The 20,136-nt window shown below is 38.7% G+C and overlaps 4 protein-coding genes across 5 annotated transcripts; 1 reads left to right on the top strand and 3 right to left on the bottom strand.

Annotated features, from left to right (window-relative positions):
* Positions 1 to 507: 507 nt before the first annotated feature.
* Positions 508 to 2,828, bottom strand: LOC140781956 (subtilisin-like protease). The gene has a single exon (XM_073128270.1). It carries the CDS (start codon positions 2,826 to 2,828, stop codon positions 582 to 584), a length of 2,247 nt encoding a protein of 748 aa, XP_072984371.1. The 3' UTR covers positions 508 to 581.
* Positions 2,829 to 5,672: 2,844 nt separating this feature from the next.
* Positions 5,673 to 8,196, bottom strand: LOC140782288 (subtilisin-like protease). Its single transcript, XM_073128777.1, has one exon. It carries the CDS (start codon positions 8,169 to 8,171, stop codon positions 5,925 to 5,927), a length of 2,247 nt encoding a protein of 748 aa, XP_072984878.1. The 5' UTR covers positions 8,172 to 8,196; the 3' UTR covers positions 5,673 to 5,924.
* Positions 8,197 to 8,777: 581 nt separating this feature from the next.
* LOC140782889 (trihelix transcription factor GT-3b-like) lies at positions 8,778 to 12,604 on the bottom strand. Of its 2 annotated transcripts, none has more exons than XM_073129741.1 (2): positions 12,093 to 12,604; positions 8,778 to 9,665 (listed from the first exon to the last, which is right to left on the bottom strand). In XM_073129741.1, exons 1-2 carry the CDS (start codon positions 12,399 to 12,401, stop codon positions 9,090 to 9,092), a joined length of 885 nt encoding a protein of 294 aa, XP_072985842.1. In that variant the 5' UTR covers positions 12,402 to 12,604; the 3' UTR covers positions 8,778 to 9,089. The 2 variants fall into 2 exon arrangements, with proteins under 2 accessions (XP_072985842.1, XP_072985843.1); XM_073129742.1 differs by having other exon boundaries at positions 12,131 to 12,604.
* A 3,270-nt stretch (positions 12,605 to 15,874) lies between these two features.
* LOC140782879 (uncharacterized) lies at positions 15,875 to 19,778 on the top strand. Its single transcript, XM_073129726.1, has 6 exons — positions 15,875 to 16,227; positions 16,701 to 17,561; positions 17,629 to 17,823; positions 17,939 to 18,093; positions 18,440 to 18,550; positions 19,397 to 19,778. The coding sequence occupies exons 1-6, from the start codon at positions 16,096 to 16,098 to the stop codon at positions 19,461 to 19,463; spliced, it is 1,521 nt and encodes a 506-aa protein (XP_072985827.1). The 5' UTR covers positions 15,875 to 16,095; the 3' UTR covers positions 19,464 to 19,778.
* The last annotated feature ends 358 nt before the right edge of the window (positions 19,779 to 20,136 follow it).

Below are 20,136 nucleotides of genomic sequence, written 5' to 3'. Positions count from 1 at the left end.
TTATTACCTAAAACACCAAGATGAGTAGAAGAAATCAAATAGTCTCAGTCAAAAGAATAAGATTGATCTTTGTTCAGATTGGCTTATCAGCCGGCACACTGGTTAATCTCTCTAGCAGTGGGTAGCAAAACAAATAGCAAAAGCCTGAAGTAAAGAGAGAATGTTTCCCAAGAAGCTTTCAATTGATAGATAAATTAAAATAATCTAATGTGGGTCCTGATTATTTATAATTAACAAATTTGTTCACTCATTGTAGACTTCCATTGAATCTAATGAGGCCTAGATTAAGTTGCCCGACCGCATCACAAAACAACAATATCCTTAATTAGCAATGTTTTAAACTCAATTTTCTAAATCTGTATTTAGATTAATTAATAAAAATATATGTATATAAAAAAAAATCCAACAGATTAATTATGGCAATAAAGGAGAAGGGAATTTAAATAGCACACACAAAACACTAGTGTTGACAGTTGAAGCTCTTCCACGTAAGTAAGAAGAGTTTCCTGCCTTTAATTGTATATCCATTGAAGAAAACAACAAATTATATTCAACTCGGCACATTAATCTTGATCATAGTATCATTCAATCTTCACCATCATGGGACTTGAAACTGTTATCTCGCCACCTTCTAATGTCCAAATGAGATAACCCTGTGAATAAGTTCCACTGCTACTTGTGCTGCCTGTGAAGCTAACTGAGTACTCCACGTCCTGGTTGGCTTCCGAAAACAAGAGCTGCTTGGGCTTCACATCCATCTCCACATCGCTAGGACTTGTGATCTCTACGGTGTAAGTAGAATTAGGTGGCCCAACATTTGTTACAGTGCGTTTAACCTCCAGAGAATAGTTGTTGTTAGCATTTAGGAGAACCATAAACGATGGATAATTCAGATCTTGGGGTAGAATAACTCCGAGATCGGAACAATTCACAGCGCGGCCAGCGACGGCCGTCACCTGCCTATCGGTGTACTGCAACCCACATAGGTAAGCAAGGTAGTCATCAGGCTTGATGTCATAGACTAGCCCTGGGTTGTTGGCCTTAGAAGGATTGACATGTCCTGCTCCGATGCCGAAGAAGTTGGCGGGCTGTAACGTTTCATCGACGATCGGATTGCCGTCGTTTCCGATCAGGTAGGCAGTGGTCATCATCGCCGACTTGATTGCGGCGGGGGACCAGGTTGGGTGTGTCTTCTTGATCAATGCTGCAATACCACTCAGGTGCGGGGTGGACATAGAAGTACCTGATATCATGTGGAAATTCTTGTTTCCAACTATGGAAGGCCATGCAGCTAAGACATTCACTCCTGGGCCGATTATGTCCGGCTTCAAGATGCTCTCGTCTGCCTGGCTAGGCCCTCTTGATGAGAAGGCGGCGAGGGCCGGGGCCGGAGTAATCCCGATGACGGTGCCGTCGAAGAGAATGGATGTCGTCGGTTCTAACGCCGACTGGCTGTACGCTTTGATCTTTTGCCCATCTTCGTAGCTAACATGCGACGCCGGAAGAACGTAGACGTCGGCCGAGGTGGTCGCGCCGCTCGGCTTTTGGTTCGCGATTATAATGCCGGCACCACCTGCGGCTTTCACGACCATCCCCTTGGTTACCCGCGACACACTGCCGGCGTCGCATAAGACGACTTTATCTTTGACGTCGAAGTTGTCCAACGAGCCGTTGGAACAAACACGGGCAGTACCGCCAGGATAGACCAGGGGCAGCATGGCAGGTCCGCCGGTGCTCGGCTGATACGCAGATTCTCCGAAAAATGTTTCGTCGTTGCCTAACTTCACCGTCGTCCGGATTAGCCGATCCATCGTGCTCGCGCCGACGGTGAGGATCCATGGCGCCTCGTTCGACAGCGAGCCAGAGTCCGGCCCCTTGTTGCCGGCGGCGCAGCTTACAAAGACGCCATTTTGGATCGCTCCCATGGCCCCGATGGCCAAGCCATCGCGGTAAAAAGGCAGTGATGATCCGCCTACCGACAGCGATAACACGTCGACGCCGTCGTTGACAGCGGTGTCCATGCCAGCTAAGATATCGGCGAGACTGCAGCCAGCCTCGCCGCATACCTTATATATGGCCAAGTGGGCGTAAGGTGCGACTCCGACAGCCGTTCCATTGGCTAGGCCGTTGATGTCGGCGCTTTCGACAAATGCTCCGGCCGCCGTGCTGGCCGTGTGCGTGCCATGGCCATCACTGTCATATGGGCCAAATAGGTCCGATTGACTCAATTTTGCACTTTGCACCATGGCAGTCGATCCTTCACCAAAACTTCTAGCACCAATGAGCTTGTTGTTGCATATAGTCTCATTAAACTCACACGAGCCCTTCCATCTAGCTGGAGGAGGAGGCATTCCTGCGTCATCGAAAGATGGGTGATCTGGAGCAATTCCAGTGTCGAGTACTCCGATGATCACCCCTTTGCCATACTCGGAGTCCTCCCAGAATCCAGGAACACCATTCTGGAGGCCAAGAAAACTCGGGGAATGAGTGGTTGCAAGAGTCAAGATGGTGTTCGGGTAGGCATAGGTGAAGCCTTCTTTGTTGCTCATCTCCGCGAGCTCCGCCGAGGTTAACTTGACGGCGAAACCGCTGATGATTTCGCTGTAAGAATAGATAAGCCGATTCTCGCCGAGGCCCGCGATGCTGACCGGCAAGAAAGACTCGTACCATCTCGTCCTTTCTTCAATGGAGGAGATGGAAGCAGTACCTGGAGTTTGGTGCACATGAACTATGTATGTCTCGAGGGTGGTGGAGTTTTGATCTTGTGCTATAGATGCAGGAATAAGAATAACAAGGAAGAAAACAGTCAGAATGGAGGAAATAACCATGCCTGAGATAAGCAGGAACTGTAGCTAGCTTTGGAAATAAACAATCGGATGTCAAACAATGGTAATGATCGGAGGTAATGGAAGAAGTATACGATTCCTTTCATCATACCATTCTATTTATAACAAATAGTAAATTGTCGAAACAGCTTAGAAACTCAAGAAGAATTATCCAAAATGTCATATCTATCCCCTATTACATATGGAGTGCGGTGCATGACCTTAAATACATATAATATAATTCTAAAATGATATAATAATCAAGGTCAACTCCTCTTTTGGAAGTTTTCAAATCAGAACAAAAACAACAAAAAAAAAAAACTTGATATTCTAACATGACCTGGTCAAATTGCACTGAGCCATTCTTCTCTCAAAAAATGCATTAAAAAAATTATAATCATTAAATACGATTTGGTGTCTAAGATGCATCCTCTTCATCTTCCTCTGAAGTGACGGGTCTACCACCATCTAGAGCTGTAAATGGAAGTACCAATAGATAACATAAAGGTAATTACAGGTATTGACAAAATCATAACCATTGTTTTTTAAAAACTCTCGGTTTAACACCTATAATAACTAGATTCTGCTCCAGTCCTAAAGCGCCTATAACATATTGAATCATAATTTATCATGTAGATTGATTTAGAAATTCAAAATTATAGTACATGTTGATGAATTAGAGAATTTCCCACAACTTTTAGCAAGAATACGGTAATATATTAGTTAAAATGTATGTATTAATTTTAATTTTCTTCTCTAACAATTTTTTATTTTATTTGTTTATACTTAACCATCTTGAATTATGAGCACCAACCGCGTGATTTCTAGTCCACCCGTCCGAAGTCTACAGTTTTCTAAAACCTTGATCATAACAACAACCAAACAAATTTAAACTAACTGTTGTGCATGTGCATATATTTCTAGAATAAATCTGACTCCATCGCTAACATTGAAGGAATTAAAACTTTATATTACAGATTTATAGTTACAGTTGATACATACATATCCTGCAACATATATGTTGGACTAGGAAACTTATTCCAATAAATTTTCTAGATACCAACCATATGGATAAATAAAAAGGGAAAAATTTCAAGCGGAAGAACAGTTGAAGTATTCTCTAGATTTTCTAAGTCGGGCCAATAGATACAATGTTAGCATATAGATGAGTAGGGCCGGTATGTACTAATCAGATGTTCTTAGAAAGCAAACCAGGATACCAATTTTATATCTCCAGCTCTGTGATCTCTGAATCTATTTCTTGTCATTGATTATCCCGTAGAAGCTTATTCAACAGAGTGGTCAAGAGTGTGTCCTTTTTCTCGACTCATGCTTCTTCTCTAATCCTCCTATGAGATCATCAGAAGCTGTAGCAAGCTTTAAAAATTCAACAATCGAATGTCAAACAATGGTAATGTTTGAAGGTAATGGAAGGAGTGTTATTTTTGGCTCAATTCTACGAGGTGTTTGAAGTGCGTTTGAGCGCCTTAGAAATATTTGCATTTACAGCGAATTGTAAAAAGGCGTTCGAACGTACTCGAGCAGTTGTCCCCCCATAAAGTTTTCTCTTTGTAGGTCACACCTATAAATACCTTCTTATCAAGGATTTTAGGGTTAAGAAAGAAGATTGAAAAAAGAGGTTTTTGCAACAATAGAAAAAGGCTTTTGAGATAACACTTCTCTATTATATTTTCGAGAGATTACAAGCTTGAAAATCTTTGTATTTGCATGTTTAATATAATAGAGATTTGGAAAGATTGTATTTTGCAAAGCTACTAGTGGTTGAAGATTTGCATCGCTTGTGAATGTAGGCATATTGTTGAATCATATAAATCTCATCTCTCATTCTCTCTTATGTGTGATTTGTGTAGATTTAATATTCTTGCTTGTGATTATCTTGGGTGATTAAAAATTCTCTACATCTATCATCTTGAGGTATTGATATTAGCTTTGCTAATATTTTGTTTACCAAAATCTATTACTATTATATTTGCTCTTATTTGATATTAGCCTTTTGGAGTCGCTAGCATGCACAACAAAGAAGATATGATTCATTTCATAATATCATTCTATTTATAATAAATAGTAAATTCGCGAAACAGCTTATAAACACAATAGGACTTAACTAAAATTTCATATGTGTCACCTATTACAAGTGGAAGGAATGGTGTATGCCCTTAAACTACATATAATATAATTCTTGAATGATATAATAAACATGCTCAACTCTTCTCTCGGGAGTTTCCAAATCATAAAAAAAGAAAAAAAAATTGTTATTCTAACATGACCTAGTCAAATTGCATTGAGCCATTCTCTCTCAAAAAAAATGCATTGAACAATTAAAATCATTAAATATAATTTGATGTCTAAGATGCATCCTCTCATCTTCCTTTGAAGTGACTGGTCAACCACCATCTAGAGGTGTAAATGGAAGTAAAGATTGATAACATAAAGGTAATTACGATTAAAAACTTTCGGTTTAACACCTATAACTAGATTCTGCTCAAGTCCTAAAGCCCCTATAACATATCGAATCATATTTTATCATGTAGATTAATTTAGAAATTCAAAGTAATAGTACATGTTGATGAATTAGAGAATTTTTATAGCTTCCTACAACTTTTAGCAAGAGTACATTAATATATTAATTAAAATGTATGTATTAATTTTAATTTCTTCTCTAACAATATTTTATTTTATTTTATTTTATTTACCTGTCATATGATTTTTTGTCCGCCTGTCTACCATCTACAGTTTTTTATTACTTGATCATAACAGCAATAAAAAATTTAAATTAACTGGTGTGCATGTGTATATATTTTTCTTGAGTATATCTCACTCTCCGGCTAACATTGAAGGAATTAATACTTCTATATTACACATTTCTAATTATAGTTGATACATACATATCCTGCAACATATATGGACTATTTCCTAGATAAAGACCATATGGATAAAATTTATATTCAACAGAAAACACGTGTGTTGACAGTTGAAGCTCTTCCACGTACGTAAGAAGAGTTTCCTGCCTTTATTGTATATCCATTGAAGAAAACAACAAATTATATTCAACTCGGCACATTAATCTTGATCATAGTATCATTCAATCTTCACCATCATGGGACTTGAAACTGTTATCTCGCCACCTTCTAATGTCCAAATGAGATAACCCTGTGAATAAGTTCCACTGCTACTTGTGCTGCCTGTGAAGCTAACTGAGTACTCCACATCCTGGTTGGCTTCCGAAAACAAGAGCTGCTTGGGCTTCACATCCACCTCCACATCGCTAGGACTTGTGATCTCTACGGTGTAAGTAGAATTAGGTGGCCCAACATTTGTTACAGTGCGTTTAACCTCCAGAGAATAGTTGTTGTTAGCATTTAGGAGCACCATGAACGATGGATAATTCAGATCTTGGGGTAGAATAACTCCGAGATCGGAACAATTCACAGCGCGGCCAGCGACGGTCGTCACCTGCGTATCGGTGTACTGCAACCCACATAGGTAAGCAAGGTAGTCATCAGGCTTGATGTCATAGACTAGCCCTGGGTTGTTGGCCTTAGAAGGATTGACATGTCCTGCTCCGATGCCGAAGAAGTTGGCGGTCTGTAAAGTTTCATCGACGATCGGATTGCCGTCGTTCGCGATCAGGTAGGTGGTGGTCATCATCGCCGACTTGATTGCGGCGGGGGACCAGGTTGGGTGTCTGTTCTTGATCAACGCTACAATACCACTCAGGTGTGGGGTAGACATAGAAGTACCTGATATCATGTTGAAATTCTTGTTTCCAACTTTGGAAGCCCATGCAGCTAAGACATTCACTCCTGGGCCGATTATGTCCGGCTTCAAGATGTTCTCATCTGCCTGGCTAGGTCCTCTTGATGAGAAGTCGGCGAGGGCCGGGGCCGGAGTGGTCCCGATGAGCGTGCCGTCGAAGAGGATCGATGCCGTCGGTGCTGACGCCGACCGGATGTACTCTTTGATCTTTTGCCCATCTTCGTAGCTAACATGCGACGCCGGGAGAACGTGGGCCTCGGCCGAGGTGGTCGCGCCGCTTGACTTTTGGTTCGCGATTATAATGCCGGCACCACCTGCGGCTTTCACGACCATCCCCTTGGTTACCCCCGACACACTGCCGGTGTCGCATAAGACGACTTTATCTTTGACGTCGAAGTTGTCCAACGAGCCGTTGGTACAAACACCGGCAGTACCGCCAGGGTAGACCAGGGGCAGCGTGGCAGGTCCGCCGGTGCTCGGCTGATACGCAGATTCTCCGAAGAATGTTTCGTCGCTGCCTAACTTCACCGTCGTCCGGATTAGCCGATCCATCGTGCTCGCGCCGACGGTGAGGATCCACGGCGCCTCGTTCGACAGCGAGCCAATGTCCGGCCCGTTGTTGCCGGCGGAGCAGCTTACAAAGACGCCATTTTGGATCGCTCCCATCGCTCCGATGGCCGTACCGTCACTATAAAAGGGCTGTGACGATCCCCCTATGGACATCGATATCACGTCGACGCCATCGTTGACAGCGCTGTCCATGCCAGCTAAGATATCGGCGACACTGCAGCCAGCGTCTCCGCATACCTTGTATATGGCCAAGTGGGCGTAAGGTGCGACTCCGACAGCCGTGCCATTGGCTAGGCCGTTGATATCGGCGCTTTCGACAAATGCTCCGGCCGCCGTGCCGGCCGTGTGCGTGCCATGGCCATCACTGTCATATGGGCCAAATAGGTCCGATTGACTCAATTTTGCACTTTGCACCATGGCAGTCGATCCTTCAACAAAACTTCTAGCACCAATGAGCTTGTTGTTGCATATAGTCTCATTGAACTCACACGAGCCCTTCCATCTAGCTGGAGGAGGAGGCATTCCTGCGTCATCGAAAGATGGGTGATCTGGAGCAATTCCAGTGTCGAGTACTCCGATGATCACCCCTTTGCCATACTCCGAGTCCTCCCAGAATCCAGGAACACCATTCTGGAGGCCAAGAAAACTCGGGGAATGAGTGGTTGCAAGAGTCAAGATGGTGTTCGGGTAGGCATAGGTGAAGCCTTCTTTGTTGCTCATCTCCGCGAGCTCCGCCGAGGTTAACTTGACGGCGAAGCCACTGATGATTTCGCTGTAAGAATAGATAACCCGCTTCTCGCCGAGGCCCGCGATGCTGGCCGGCAAGAAAGACTCGTACCATCTCGTCCTTTCTTCGATGGAGGAGATGGAAGCAGTACCAGGAGTTTGGTGCACATGAACTATGTATGTATCGAGGGTGGTGGAGTTTTGATCTTGTGCTATGGATGCAGGAATAAGAATAACAAGGAAGAAAACAGTCAGAATGGAGGCAATAGCCATGCCTGAGTTTTAAAAATTGAACAATGGAATGTCAAACAATGGTAATGGTTGGAGGTAATGGAAGGTGGATATGATTCCTTTCATCATACCATTCTATTTATAATCAAAACTCAAAAGTAAATTGGCGAAACAGCTTGGAAACTCAATGGGACTTATCTAAAATCCCATGTGTCACCTATTACAAGTGGAACGCAGTACATGCCCTTAAAATACATAAAATATCATTCTTGAATGATATAATAAACAGGATCAACTCCTCTTGGGAGTTTTCAAATCAGAAAGAATACTGAAACATGTTGTTCTAACATGACCTTGTCAAAAACACGCATTGAACCATTCTCTCAAAAAAACGCATTGAATCATTAAAATAACATAAATATAATTTGAAAGTCTAAGATGCATCCTCTACATCCTCCTCCGAAGTGACGGGTCTACCACAATCTAGAGGTGTAAATGGAAGTACCAATACAAAAACATAAAGGTCCTTACATGTACTTGACAAAATCATAACAACATTAAAACTTTAAAACTAACAGGTGTGTGCGTATATATATATATATATATATATATATATTTCTAGAGTAAATCTGATTTCCCAGCTAACAGTGAAGGAATTAATACTTTTATATTACAGATTTACAGTTACAGTTCAACATAGATATCCTGCAACATATATGTTGGACTAGTAAAGTTATCTCAATGGATTTCCTAGATATAGACCATATGGATAAATAAAAAGGGAAAATTTTCAAGCAGAACAGTTACAGTATTCTCTATATTTTCTAAGTCAGGCCAATAGATACAATGTTAGCAATATAGGTGAGTAGGACCGATACTAACTAATCAGATGTCCTTAGAAAGCAAACCAGGATAGCAGTTTCATCTCTCCAGCTCTGTGATCTCTGAATCTAGTTCTTGTCATTGATCATCCTGTATTAGCTTATTCAGCAGTGTGGTCAAGAGTGTGTCCCTTTTCTCAGCTCGTACTTCCTCCCTGATCCTCCTCTGCTCCTCCCTCTCCCACCAAGCTTGCTCCATCATCAATCGCTCCCTCTCCAGCTTTTCCATGGATTGTCTCCAATTCTGCTCAAACATCAACCTCTCCTGAGTTCTCCTCTCCATCATCTCCTGCCATTGGATCTCCATCTGCTGCTGCTGATGTAAAAAGTCCTGCAGCAGGCTATGGATGCCTGTAGCAGCAGATGCAGACTTATCAGTAGCTCGCTGTTGCTGCTGCACCCTATCAGCTTTCCTCTTTCTACTTCTTGTGTGATGATCATCATCGCTGTCTTCATCTTCCTCATCGTCATCTGATGGTTCCTCGGAGGATCTATCCCCACTAAACCTTTTCAATTTCTTTGTCACATTAGAGCCTCCGGATTCAGACTTGAGGAGTTCGCGTTGCATGTTTCTTTCTCGTTCTATGAAGATTGTATGCAGCTCTTCAAAGAAGGGGCATTGTCTGCCATTCTCTGGATCAGATGTTTCCTTCCCCTGTTAAGACACAACAGGCACAAGATATAGATTTCTCCACCCTTTGACAACATAATTATTGCTATATAACTATCAATTTGGAGATGTAAGAGGAATCTAAAGAGAAATCAACTATTAAATTTCTTCATGAGTTAGTAGGGTAAAGATCATATTGTACAACATCCTTGAACTTAAGATAGTTATTAACTGAGCAGAATTTGATTTTACAATCAAAATTAATTCACACATGATTAATATAGAAAGAATTAAGCACGGTCAAACAAATAAACTCAATAATTCATACAAGACCAATTTAGAGAAAATCAAAGTCTCGCAACAATTTGAATCACAAGCAAGCATGTTATAAATTTATAATCTAAAAGAAACAAACCCCCTTGTCTTGGGGAATGAAGAGTCGCGCCAAGTAATTGGGAGAAAACTAATCCATTACACTCTGATATAAGAAACAAGTCATTTAACTGGATGATAAATCACACAACATTTCAGTGAATAGAAAAAAAGCCATGGTAGGGAAAAACCAATGATGCCATGATCAAGCTATAGTGCACTAGTAAAATGATCTAAGAACATTTTCCATTTCAACATACCAAATTTTATCTAAATATGATTGTTTCAGCTTTCTAACCAGCAGAGTGATAATCTAGAATATAGAGAAAGAAATGTGAAACCAGTCCTGCACAATGACTGACTAATGAATAAAATCAAACTTAATACTCTTCTATCTATAAAAATTTACACTGCCCCAGATTATTAATGGATTTATCTGCAAATAATGACTACATGGTATCAGGTCTGTGCTATCAAAGCAAATCTCCAAACATTCCAACAAGGCAGACTTAACTGGTTGAACTCTCAGCAGTCGATAAATATTGACATTGCAACCAAGTACGACCAATACCTTTTGTTCCGTATTAGTCAACATGGCTAAATATGAGAGAACGCAAACCATAGACATGAAATATTTAAGTTACTGTTCTTAATGAATTTCAAAACCTCCAGGTCTTTCTCCAAAACCTACGAAAAAAGAGCATAAAATTCAGCCTGCATTTTGAAAAGAGAAACTAATTTTCAACTGAGAACCAAAAGGCCAGTTTATATCCACCATCAAGGTATCAAGTAACCATAGTGAAGACAAACAAGTAAGACAATTCAGTAATTCATCCTGAGCTTCTCAATCTGTGAGTTCCACAAAAGACACCTTACATTATCAGGGCATGTTGGCCATTTTATACTATCAGGGTAATATGGGTTCTTTCTCCCTATAGTACATGTTGAGCTTGCATTAATTATATCAACATTGGGATGACCTCCAATTAAGCCTATGTAACCATAAACCCTATTCCTCTAGAAACAAAGTCAACTGAGCAAAGTGAAATCATTTTCTTTCACTTCATAAGTGATGGCACATCTTTGTATGAAAAGCATCAAGGAGAAAGAAGAGTAGAATGCATGCCTTGACATAGTTTGTGCTTGGATATAAGACTCTCCTAAATGAACTTTTTTCCCCCAAGCCATGGAGAGTGTACTTTCCTCCGTTTTCTATTTTATCATTGCGCTCTAAATTTCCCTCACATTCCACTCTCTATTTTCAAATCATATATAAAAAAAAAATCCAGAAGTCACACTTTTGCAACTGACCACTCCATTAGATGGAGTGTGACAGTGATCCCCTGCAGAGGAACAGAGTTGTATAGAGATGGGCGATGGTAAATGGGAGAGCAGTTTTATGGCCTCTCTTTGAACATATCAATTTTCTTTTCCTTCCAGGAATTCTACATTGTTAATTCGCCATAAAGAAGAAATACTTCTGTCATTCCTTCAGACACAAAATGAGACCAAACTATGCTCAGACATAACAAAAGGTTCATCTATCGAGCTATTTAGCACTACAATTCCTTTCTACTAGCCATGATGCGATAAAATCAGATAGAAACACCACGACAGCCCACTCATGCCAATAAGATGAAGAAAAGCAATCATTTGATCAGGAAGGGTACTTCCCTGTCAAAGAAACTCAATAGAACTTAACCTGAGTAACTCAAGCTACTATTCTAAATGAGATTCAAATAATTCTAACACCAAACTTAATAAATAAATAAATAAGCAATCTCCGGTCTCTATTTTAGAAACAGACACTAACGAAGAATAATTAGGAAAAGTACAGTCTGTGTCAACTATCAAGTGATGCTGAGTTAACTTAAATGCGAGAAAAACTGATCTGTCTATTTATTTTGACACAACGAGAGGAAACATCTATACCCTATACTCGTTAGAAAAGAATGAAAAACCTTTCCAAAATCCTAAATTTAGTAGAAATAACATGGGATCAACAGAAGACTAGTCAATTCCAAGTCATAAGATAAGAAAGGAACCAACTTTAAGCAAACAAACTAGCGCCAAGAATAGCCCAAGAAATCAATACCCTACCTTGTATCGATTAATGAGGTTCTTCCACTTGCACTTACACTGATCAGGGGTGCGGCGATAACCCCTCTGCGCCAATCGAGAGGCGACCAACTCCCAGAGCGTCTTGTTGCGCTTCGACACGGTGAAATCCCTCTCCAATTCACCTCTAATGGCAATGAGATCCCTCGTCTCCTGCGAGCTCCACTGAGGAACCCTCTCATCCTTCCCCCTGCCACCACCACCTCCGCCGCTCGTGCCGACCATCTCCGCCGCCGGCGCCGACGGGTTCAAACGCGTAAATCCTAGCCCGTCCCCTCCGCCGCTGAGCATCTCGTCCCTCGCTTCTCGATTCAAACCCTAGTGGTTTGTTAGGCGCTTATATGTTCGAGTTTGTCCACTTCGTGACGCTTCCCTTGTGAATGGAAAGGGAAATGAGAACACGGAAGAGAATTCTTTTTTCTTTTCTTTTTTTTTCCCCCAAGAGAGCTAATTTCTACTGTGTTTTCTGGGATGGGGATGGAAATTTTCGGTTTAGTCCTTCGAATCCAAGGCACCTCTCTTAAGTTTATTTGCATGTATCTACTTCTAAGATCTCTTATTTTCATATACACACTCAAAATATTTAGGTTTCGTATAAATACCCATAAAACTCTTCCTCAAACGTATGTAATATGTTAACGTATCTCATCAGTAAGCTATCATAGAAAAGAAAGGAGTAGCCTTTTTTTTTTTTTACATATATTTCTTGAGTAAAAAATTATATATATATATATATATATATATATATTTTTTTTTGGTTTGCCAGATTACTAAGCTTTTAACTCTAATGTGTAAAGAATTAACTACAAAGATATCCGTGCAAAAATAATAAATTTTAATAACATACGAGCAGTAATTTTAGAAAAATAGAAATGCAAATAAAAATTTCTTTAGGGTATTTTACAAATCATACCCTATATTTTATCTATTTTATAATTCACACCTCGTCTTTTATAATTTTGTAATTTGATCCATTTTCTTTCTTTATAATTCTCGTTTAGCATTCCGTGTTATTTTAACTAATTAATATTGATCAAATTACTAAAATATATATATCATTTTTTTCTCTCTATCCCTTCTGCGAAGAAGTTCGAGTAATTTAGATATTGATAAAGAATATGAAAATGAGAGATTAATTTTAAAGTCAAAAATTTAGTTTTCGTTGTTAGTTTATAAAAGGCAAAAGAACTATTGGTGCAGTGGTTCTTACCGCTAAAATTTCTAACAAAGAAGTCCGATAATGTTCGATGTACAAGTGTTTTAAGAGTGATTTTAATCACTTAAGAAATGAAAATGACTTAGAATGAGTTTATATGAGAGGCATTCAATTGCGCTGTATGTGATTTGAATGCACAATGACAAATTTAATTTTTCAAAGTCTGTTTTGCAAACTTTTGAAGAATATTGTAACATATTATTGGAGGAGATATTAAACTTAGATCAGCTCTTTTGGATAATTAGAGCCTCTATTTTAAAGTCTTTAAAGATATCAAGATCACGACTTTGGGAGGCTTCGTGATGGAACTATTGATTAGGGTTTCTATGCATTCTATCTTCTTTATATCTTGAAGAATTTTATTTTGAAGGTTAAAATAGAAATATCAACCTCGAGGTTTCTATGCATCTTAGCTTTAGCTTCCTTTTGATTTTTATTGAATCTTGAAGCAATGCAACTATAATATATATATATATATAACCAAAAACAAAGTACAATAAAAGAAACTAAAAGTGACTCGGCGGCCACCAATAATATTCCATAGTCATCACCTTCGCCTTAAGGCAGAAGGAGGAAGGCAAGCAGAGATGGAGAATAAGAAAGGTAGGTCAGCTGACAAGCAACAAGTAGGGGAGCGAGTAACGATGAATGTAGTGAGGAAAGGAGCGATAAAGGAGAAAAAGGTGGCAGAATCCAAGGTCGAAGGAGTAAAAGCCTTAGAGTTGACAACGAATAACAGAGAGGAGGTGGCCTCGAAGATAGACAATAAAAATATGAAATGAAGAGCTAGCTATCACAGAGCATATGACTAGGAGAGATGAAGGCATCAAAGAGGAGACTCCAACTTGATGCAATGATGATGGGGTGATGGATACAGAAGGAGAGGCAGGGGAAGATAAAAAAAAAGGAAAAGGCAAGGACAAAGGAATGGAAAGGGTAGAAAAGGATGAAAATCGACTGAGAGAAAATGAAAGGGCGACGAGAATTGACTTGAAAAAAAAGAGATTTGATGAAAATAAAAAGAAATGAGGGAAAAAAATAATAGGTATATGGTAAGAGGAAAAAGAGAAGACGAGAAAGAGAAAGAAAAAGAGTAACCGGAGAAGAATATTCCCTCCCCTCCACCTAGACACATGTTTGCGAGAGGTGAGAGAGGGAAAAGTCGGCCGAGAAAATTTATGGAGAAAACCCTTCATTTGGAGGGACAAGACGCCAAACCCTAGCAGAGCACCCGATAGAACATGTAAAAAGAGAAGGAGAAGAAATGTATAATATACAAACTATACTATACGGTATGAAATATAAATATCTCCAATTAAAACTAATTTATTAACAGATCTGGTTCGCCTATTCTATTCCTAGCAATTATTCCAACCAAGTAGCTGGAATTATAGTACCAAGATCCGGTACCAACGACAGTAGAACAAAACAAGCCATTTCACTTCAACTATCACACGTGGCCAGCATCAATTGTTGTTGCGCAAAATTCCAATGCCTGCATTAATCAGCGGATCGATTAAATCCGATCAACCCCAACTTGCGGAAAAGACGGGGCAGAAGACGTATTGGAACTGCAACGAGCTGTCTCCACCTCCCCCGTACACATAGCTATCACTATTCACAATTAATCACGCCTCTCTTTCTTCTTCTTCTTCTTCTTCCTCTTCTTCTTTTTTCCCTTATAATTTTCAAATAACATCCTGTTATTATTTTAATTAACTACTACTAACCATATAGTCTATAATTTATATAATCCTACTAATTAAATTACTAAAATATCCTTAAATTTTATAATCTTAGCCTACTCTTTCTAATTAAACTTTATTCCACCGTGCCTCACCCACCAAATTAAAAACTTATTTCTAGATCTAATCATGATGTTCTAGCCTATTATATAATATTTTAGATATTTTAATAGAATATTTCTGGGTTGATATTCCTTTAATTTAAAAATTATTAGATTTAGTTAATTCTGGCGCTGTATAATTTCATATTAGTGGAAAAATAAAAGGAAAAAATTTAAATTAAATTTAAAAATATTTTATAAATCACACCCACTCTATTTTAACTATTTTATGATTCACACTCTATCTTTACTATTTCGTAACTCCACCCCCTCTTTTCCATTATAATTCTTATTTAATATTTTAATATTACTTTAACCGACTTATATAAATTAAATTACTAAAATATTTTTACTGTTAAGTATTTATAAATTATTTTATATATTATAACATAATAGTTTTTTTTGTTAGTTAACGGACGAGTATATTAAACGAAGATTATTAGAAAAAAAAAAGTAGGATCAGATTATAAAAACTTTAAAAAGGAATGTAAATCAAAATAGATAAAATATAGGGTTTTATTTGTAAAGTTTTCTAAATTCAAATTATATATGGGACCACTGTAACAATCCAAAAAAAAAAAAAGTAAACATGTAAAGACGAGGAGCCGAGGAGGCGTACGTAATAAGGTTAAATTGTAGGTTTTAATTTGCAAAAAGAACTTCATTAAACAAATATATCCACCCCTCCCTTCTCATGTTCTCCCCTCGCTGCCCTAAAAGAAGAGCAGCTTTGCTTGCTATATTATTTTTCTTTTATCTCTTGGGAGAACCCGAAGAGGCTTCCCTGGATTCGTGGATCGAGCTCTCTCTCGCTGTCGTCGCCGTCGTCGTCTTCTTCTTCTTCTTCTTCTTCTTCTTCTTCTCATAGGGTTTGGTATGGGAATCGACCGGCATTGTTAGGTCGGGATTGCGATTTGGAGGTGATGGGATCTGGGAGTAGCAAGAGCTCAGCAGTATCGTCGTCGTCGGGTGGAGGACGGAAGGCGGGAGCGTGGAAATCTAGGGTTTTTAGCTCTTCTTGCTTCAGATTCCCACCGACTCTTACGGATAAGCAGGTGGCTACTATCTCTTTCTTTGTTTTGGTAATTTATCCTACTCAATGGTTTTGGATGATAGATTTTGCCGTCATACTTCCGAGAAGTTGGAATCTTTTTCGTTTCTTGACTTGGTTTGATTCACTAGTTTTCCTATCAAATGCTGTATTTGTAATAAATTTTAATTTTGTTTTTGTTGCCACACTACTTATAGATGCTGTATTTGTGTTGGGTTTCATGATCATAAGTTACCTTGGATCCAACCTGCAAAGAGAAACTCCTACTTGTTCCCCATAGAAATATTTTACTAATTGTTCTATTAGATTCGTTTAATACATATACAGTTGGGGGTAAATCTAAGTAAAATGAGAAGTTATTGTAATCCCAATTGAATGGGTAGCTTATAAGGAGTTGCATAAAAATTGATGAATCCATAATCAGCTTCACAAGTCTTTCCAAATCTATAACAATTATCCAATTTTTGTTGGTTTCAGAAAGAAGAGTCAGAAAGTGTCAGTGAAGTCGACAGCGAATCTGGAGGGAACCATGAAGGTTGTCAAAAGCATAGGACTGCCTCAGCTAGAATACTCGCATTGAATTGTTCAGATGGTGAACAAAACAGAGAAGATCGTGTTTGTCCACAGGGGAATAACTCTGGTGCCAGCAGCAGTTCTGCTACTACAGCTGCAATTAGCCAATCCACGGATTCTGCTGGCAGGTCACTCTCACTAGCTTTTGTTCAGGATGATATGCCATGTAGGTTAGATAGAGCGGTTCCATCGGGGTCGTCAGGTGTCCTTTCTTTCTTATCAGCTGGCTTTCCTGCCCCAAATAATGACGGAGATGGTAATGCTCATGTAGATCTTGATACTTCAAGCAGTAATGGGAATTCAGAGAATGTTAGTGAGGAAACTACTGCCTCTCACGAGGCTTTAGTCACACGATTTTGTCGTCAGAATTGGGTACACTCTGATATGAGACATTCTTATAGATCACTTAGACCGCAAGAACCTTTAGAAGGTAGTGTACGGTTTAGCCGAACATTAAGTGTTGGACGACTTCGTGATAGAGTACTCAGAAGGACTTCATTTTCTGAGGGATTATTTACTCCTGCACTTTTAGATGATAGGTCTGTGGGACCTTCTGGTCAGGCAAATGCCAGAAGAGTCTTGGATGGTGCAAGAAGAAATACTTCTTCCAGCAGGAATATCGAATTGCTTCTAAATTCCTCTAGCTCCATGGATAACAATGATGATCATGTCTCAGAAACTCTGCAGCTGAGAGGGGCCAGAACTCGTGATCTCTTGGAGCATAGATCAGCTTTTTTTGAAAGGAGGAGGAGAATACGATCTCAGGCATGTAAATTGGCTTTGCTTTTTCGACGTGCTCATGGCGTCCATTAACTATAACTTCTTTTAACAGGTCCGTGCTCTTCAAAGATTAGGAAGCAGATTTGAGAATTTATCAGGTCATGACAGATCATGCATATTGTCTGGTCAACATCGATCAGGTCGCTGCACATGCAGAACACGTAACCGAGCTGGCAGATCTGATGATGATACAAGCACGAGGGCTAGCATATCAAGAATTGTTATGTTAGCAGAAGCACTATTTGAGGTATACATAGACTCTCTCCAACATATTCTTCTTTTCTTGTATTCTTTTTTTTTTTTTTTCTTTTTGCTATATTTTCTTGTTGTTCGATGCTGAACTTATATACATGGAATTATAGGTGTTGGATGAAATCCACCAACAATCTGTAGTTTTATCTTCACGGCCATCCTTTTCCTCTATTGGATCTGATCCAGCACCGAAGGAGGTTGTAGAGTGTTTGCCTGTGAAGACATATACAAAGCCACCAAATGACCAAACCGAGGGGGCTGCTCAGTAAGTATTTCCCACTTTTGCCTTGAAGGAGGTATATAATTTTAAATATACGACACACATGCATGAAGAGCACACATGCCGATATTGGTTTGTGCATCTTGAGGATGTGTTTGTGACGTATATAATACCTCAAAATATAAATGGTGTGCATGTATCAACATATGCTAACTTTTCAGATCCTTTACTTTTTGCTGAACTTTTTGTTGTTGTCTTGTACTCTCATCTGTTCATAATGTTGATATCTTTTGAGGAACACAATTTTGTCATTGATTATATTTATCCATTGCAAATGCTTACTCCTACAAGAAACCTAATAATAATTTTCCTTCCCAATTTGCTTTAGCAGATGCTATATATGCCTCATTGATTATGAAGAAGGAGATTGCATGCGAATACTTCCCTGCAATCATGAATTTCATCAAACTTGTGTAGATAAATGGTTGAAAGAAATTCGCAGGTATCTTTCTAAATTCGATCTATTAATCATTCTGCAGCATTTTATGATATACACTTTTTATTTTTATTTTCACATTTTACATAGCTCTGTGCCATGCATATAGCTCAGTTATTCTTCCCCTAACTGTAACATCTTGATATGTTTCATTTGACTCTACATATTTGAACCATATTTAGCTCTTTATTTATGCTTAAGTTTTTTTAGTGTGCCAAGAGTTATAAACATAAGGGTAGCTAGTTGTTTCAGTTGTCATGTTGACTAGAAATTATTTGCTTGCGGTTTCTTGTTGTTTATTCTACCAATTTTTTGGCCTGAATTTTCTTGTTCGTCTTTTTACACAATCAGACTTTTATTATTTGTGCTTAATATCTAGCTTACCAAAGTACTGAACATGTTAGGCTTCTAACATTCAGCTTCCAATAATCTCTGTTTTTTTCGAATAATTAGGGAAATTTGTATATAACACCTTGCTTTTTAACGTAACTGTGGTTTACCCTTTATATTTTCATTATTTATAAATCGAATTCTATGATTTACTGAATATAGATAGAAAATACCTTGGGTTAGATTTGAAATAACATCATGAGAATATTTTATTAATTAGAAATATTTTATTTCTAAAATAACTAAAAATTTCTAGTATATGTTAGGTTTAGTTTAGTTGGGTTTATTTGTGTTAGTATAGGTTTGGTCAGTATAATTTGACTGAAGGTATTTTCATAATCATCTTAGTATATATAACTTAACCTAGATATTTAGTTAAGTTTAATCATCGTAGTATATTTCACACCAATATGCTTTCATATACTGCAGTTGCTGATTTAGTACGATTCACATTCTTTGCAGAATTTGCCCACTTTGTCGTGGGGATATATGCAGGCTGGATGCATCAAGCACAAGGAAACAAAGCTGAAGCTGATATTTCGCATGGTTACCAGCATCCTCCTGCATGTTTATCTGATTTGCATATTGATAACACCTGCGTTCAATGGCCATTTTCTGCCTCAAGCTTCACAGAAGTTGCAGATCTTCTCCTTTGCGGCGCTCAGAAAGCTTCCAGTCACGCTATGCTGACAGGAAATGTGGCCGGTTATGAGATGTTGGTTTGCAGGCGTAAAGGGTTTCAAAATTTTCATGATTATTATTCGAACTTCAAATCTAATGGATGTATTCACGAAAACCTCTTCGATGTGATTTGAGTTGTGAAATTTGATCTCCTTGACTCTTACTTTGTCTATTAAAGAAAGAAACCAAAAGCTTGGGAAGCTAAGAATCAGCACTATTCACTTTCCCAATGTAAAGCATTTACTGAATCGATGGAGAGAATAGAATGGAAGAAAAGAAAAGAAAGGGGGAGAATTAGCTATTGGAATCATTTTCTCCTAAATTTTCTATCGAAACTTAAGAAAATATTTCTCTTCTATCCTTTCTGCCTAAATAGGGCGTAATGGTGATAAAAGTGACTAGCTATTGGAAACATTTGGCTTAGAAGTGCTGATTAAAAATTTAAATTCCGTGGTGCATAAATAAATCAAATTTATATACAAGTTTTAAATATATTTTACTTTCTATACTTTTATGAAAAT

This window comes from Typha latifolia, chromosome 2, assembly GCF_019914945.1.
Source record: "Typha latifolia isolate L0001 chromosome 2, TyphaL0001v2, whole genome shotgun sequence".
Taxonomy (NCBI): domain Eukaryota; kingdom Viridiplantae; phylum Streptophyta; class Magnoliopsida; order Poales; family Typhaceae; genus Typha; species Typha latifolia.
Note: the sequence above shows the minus strand (reverse complement) of the source record. Positions and strands in the feature narration are given on the sequence as shown.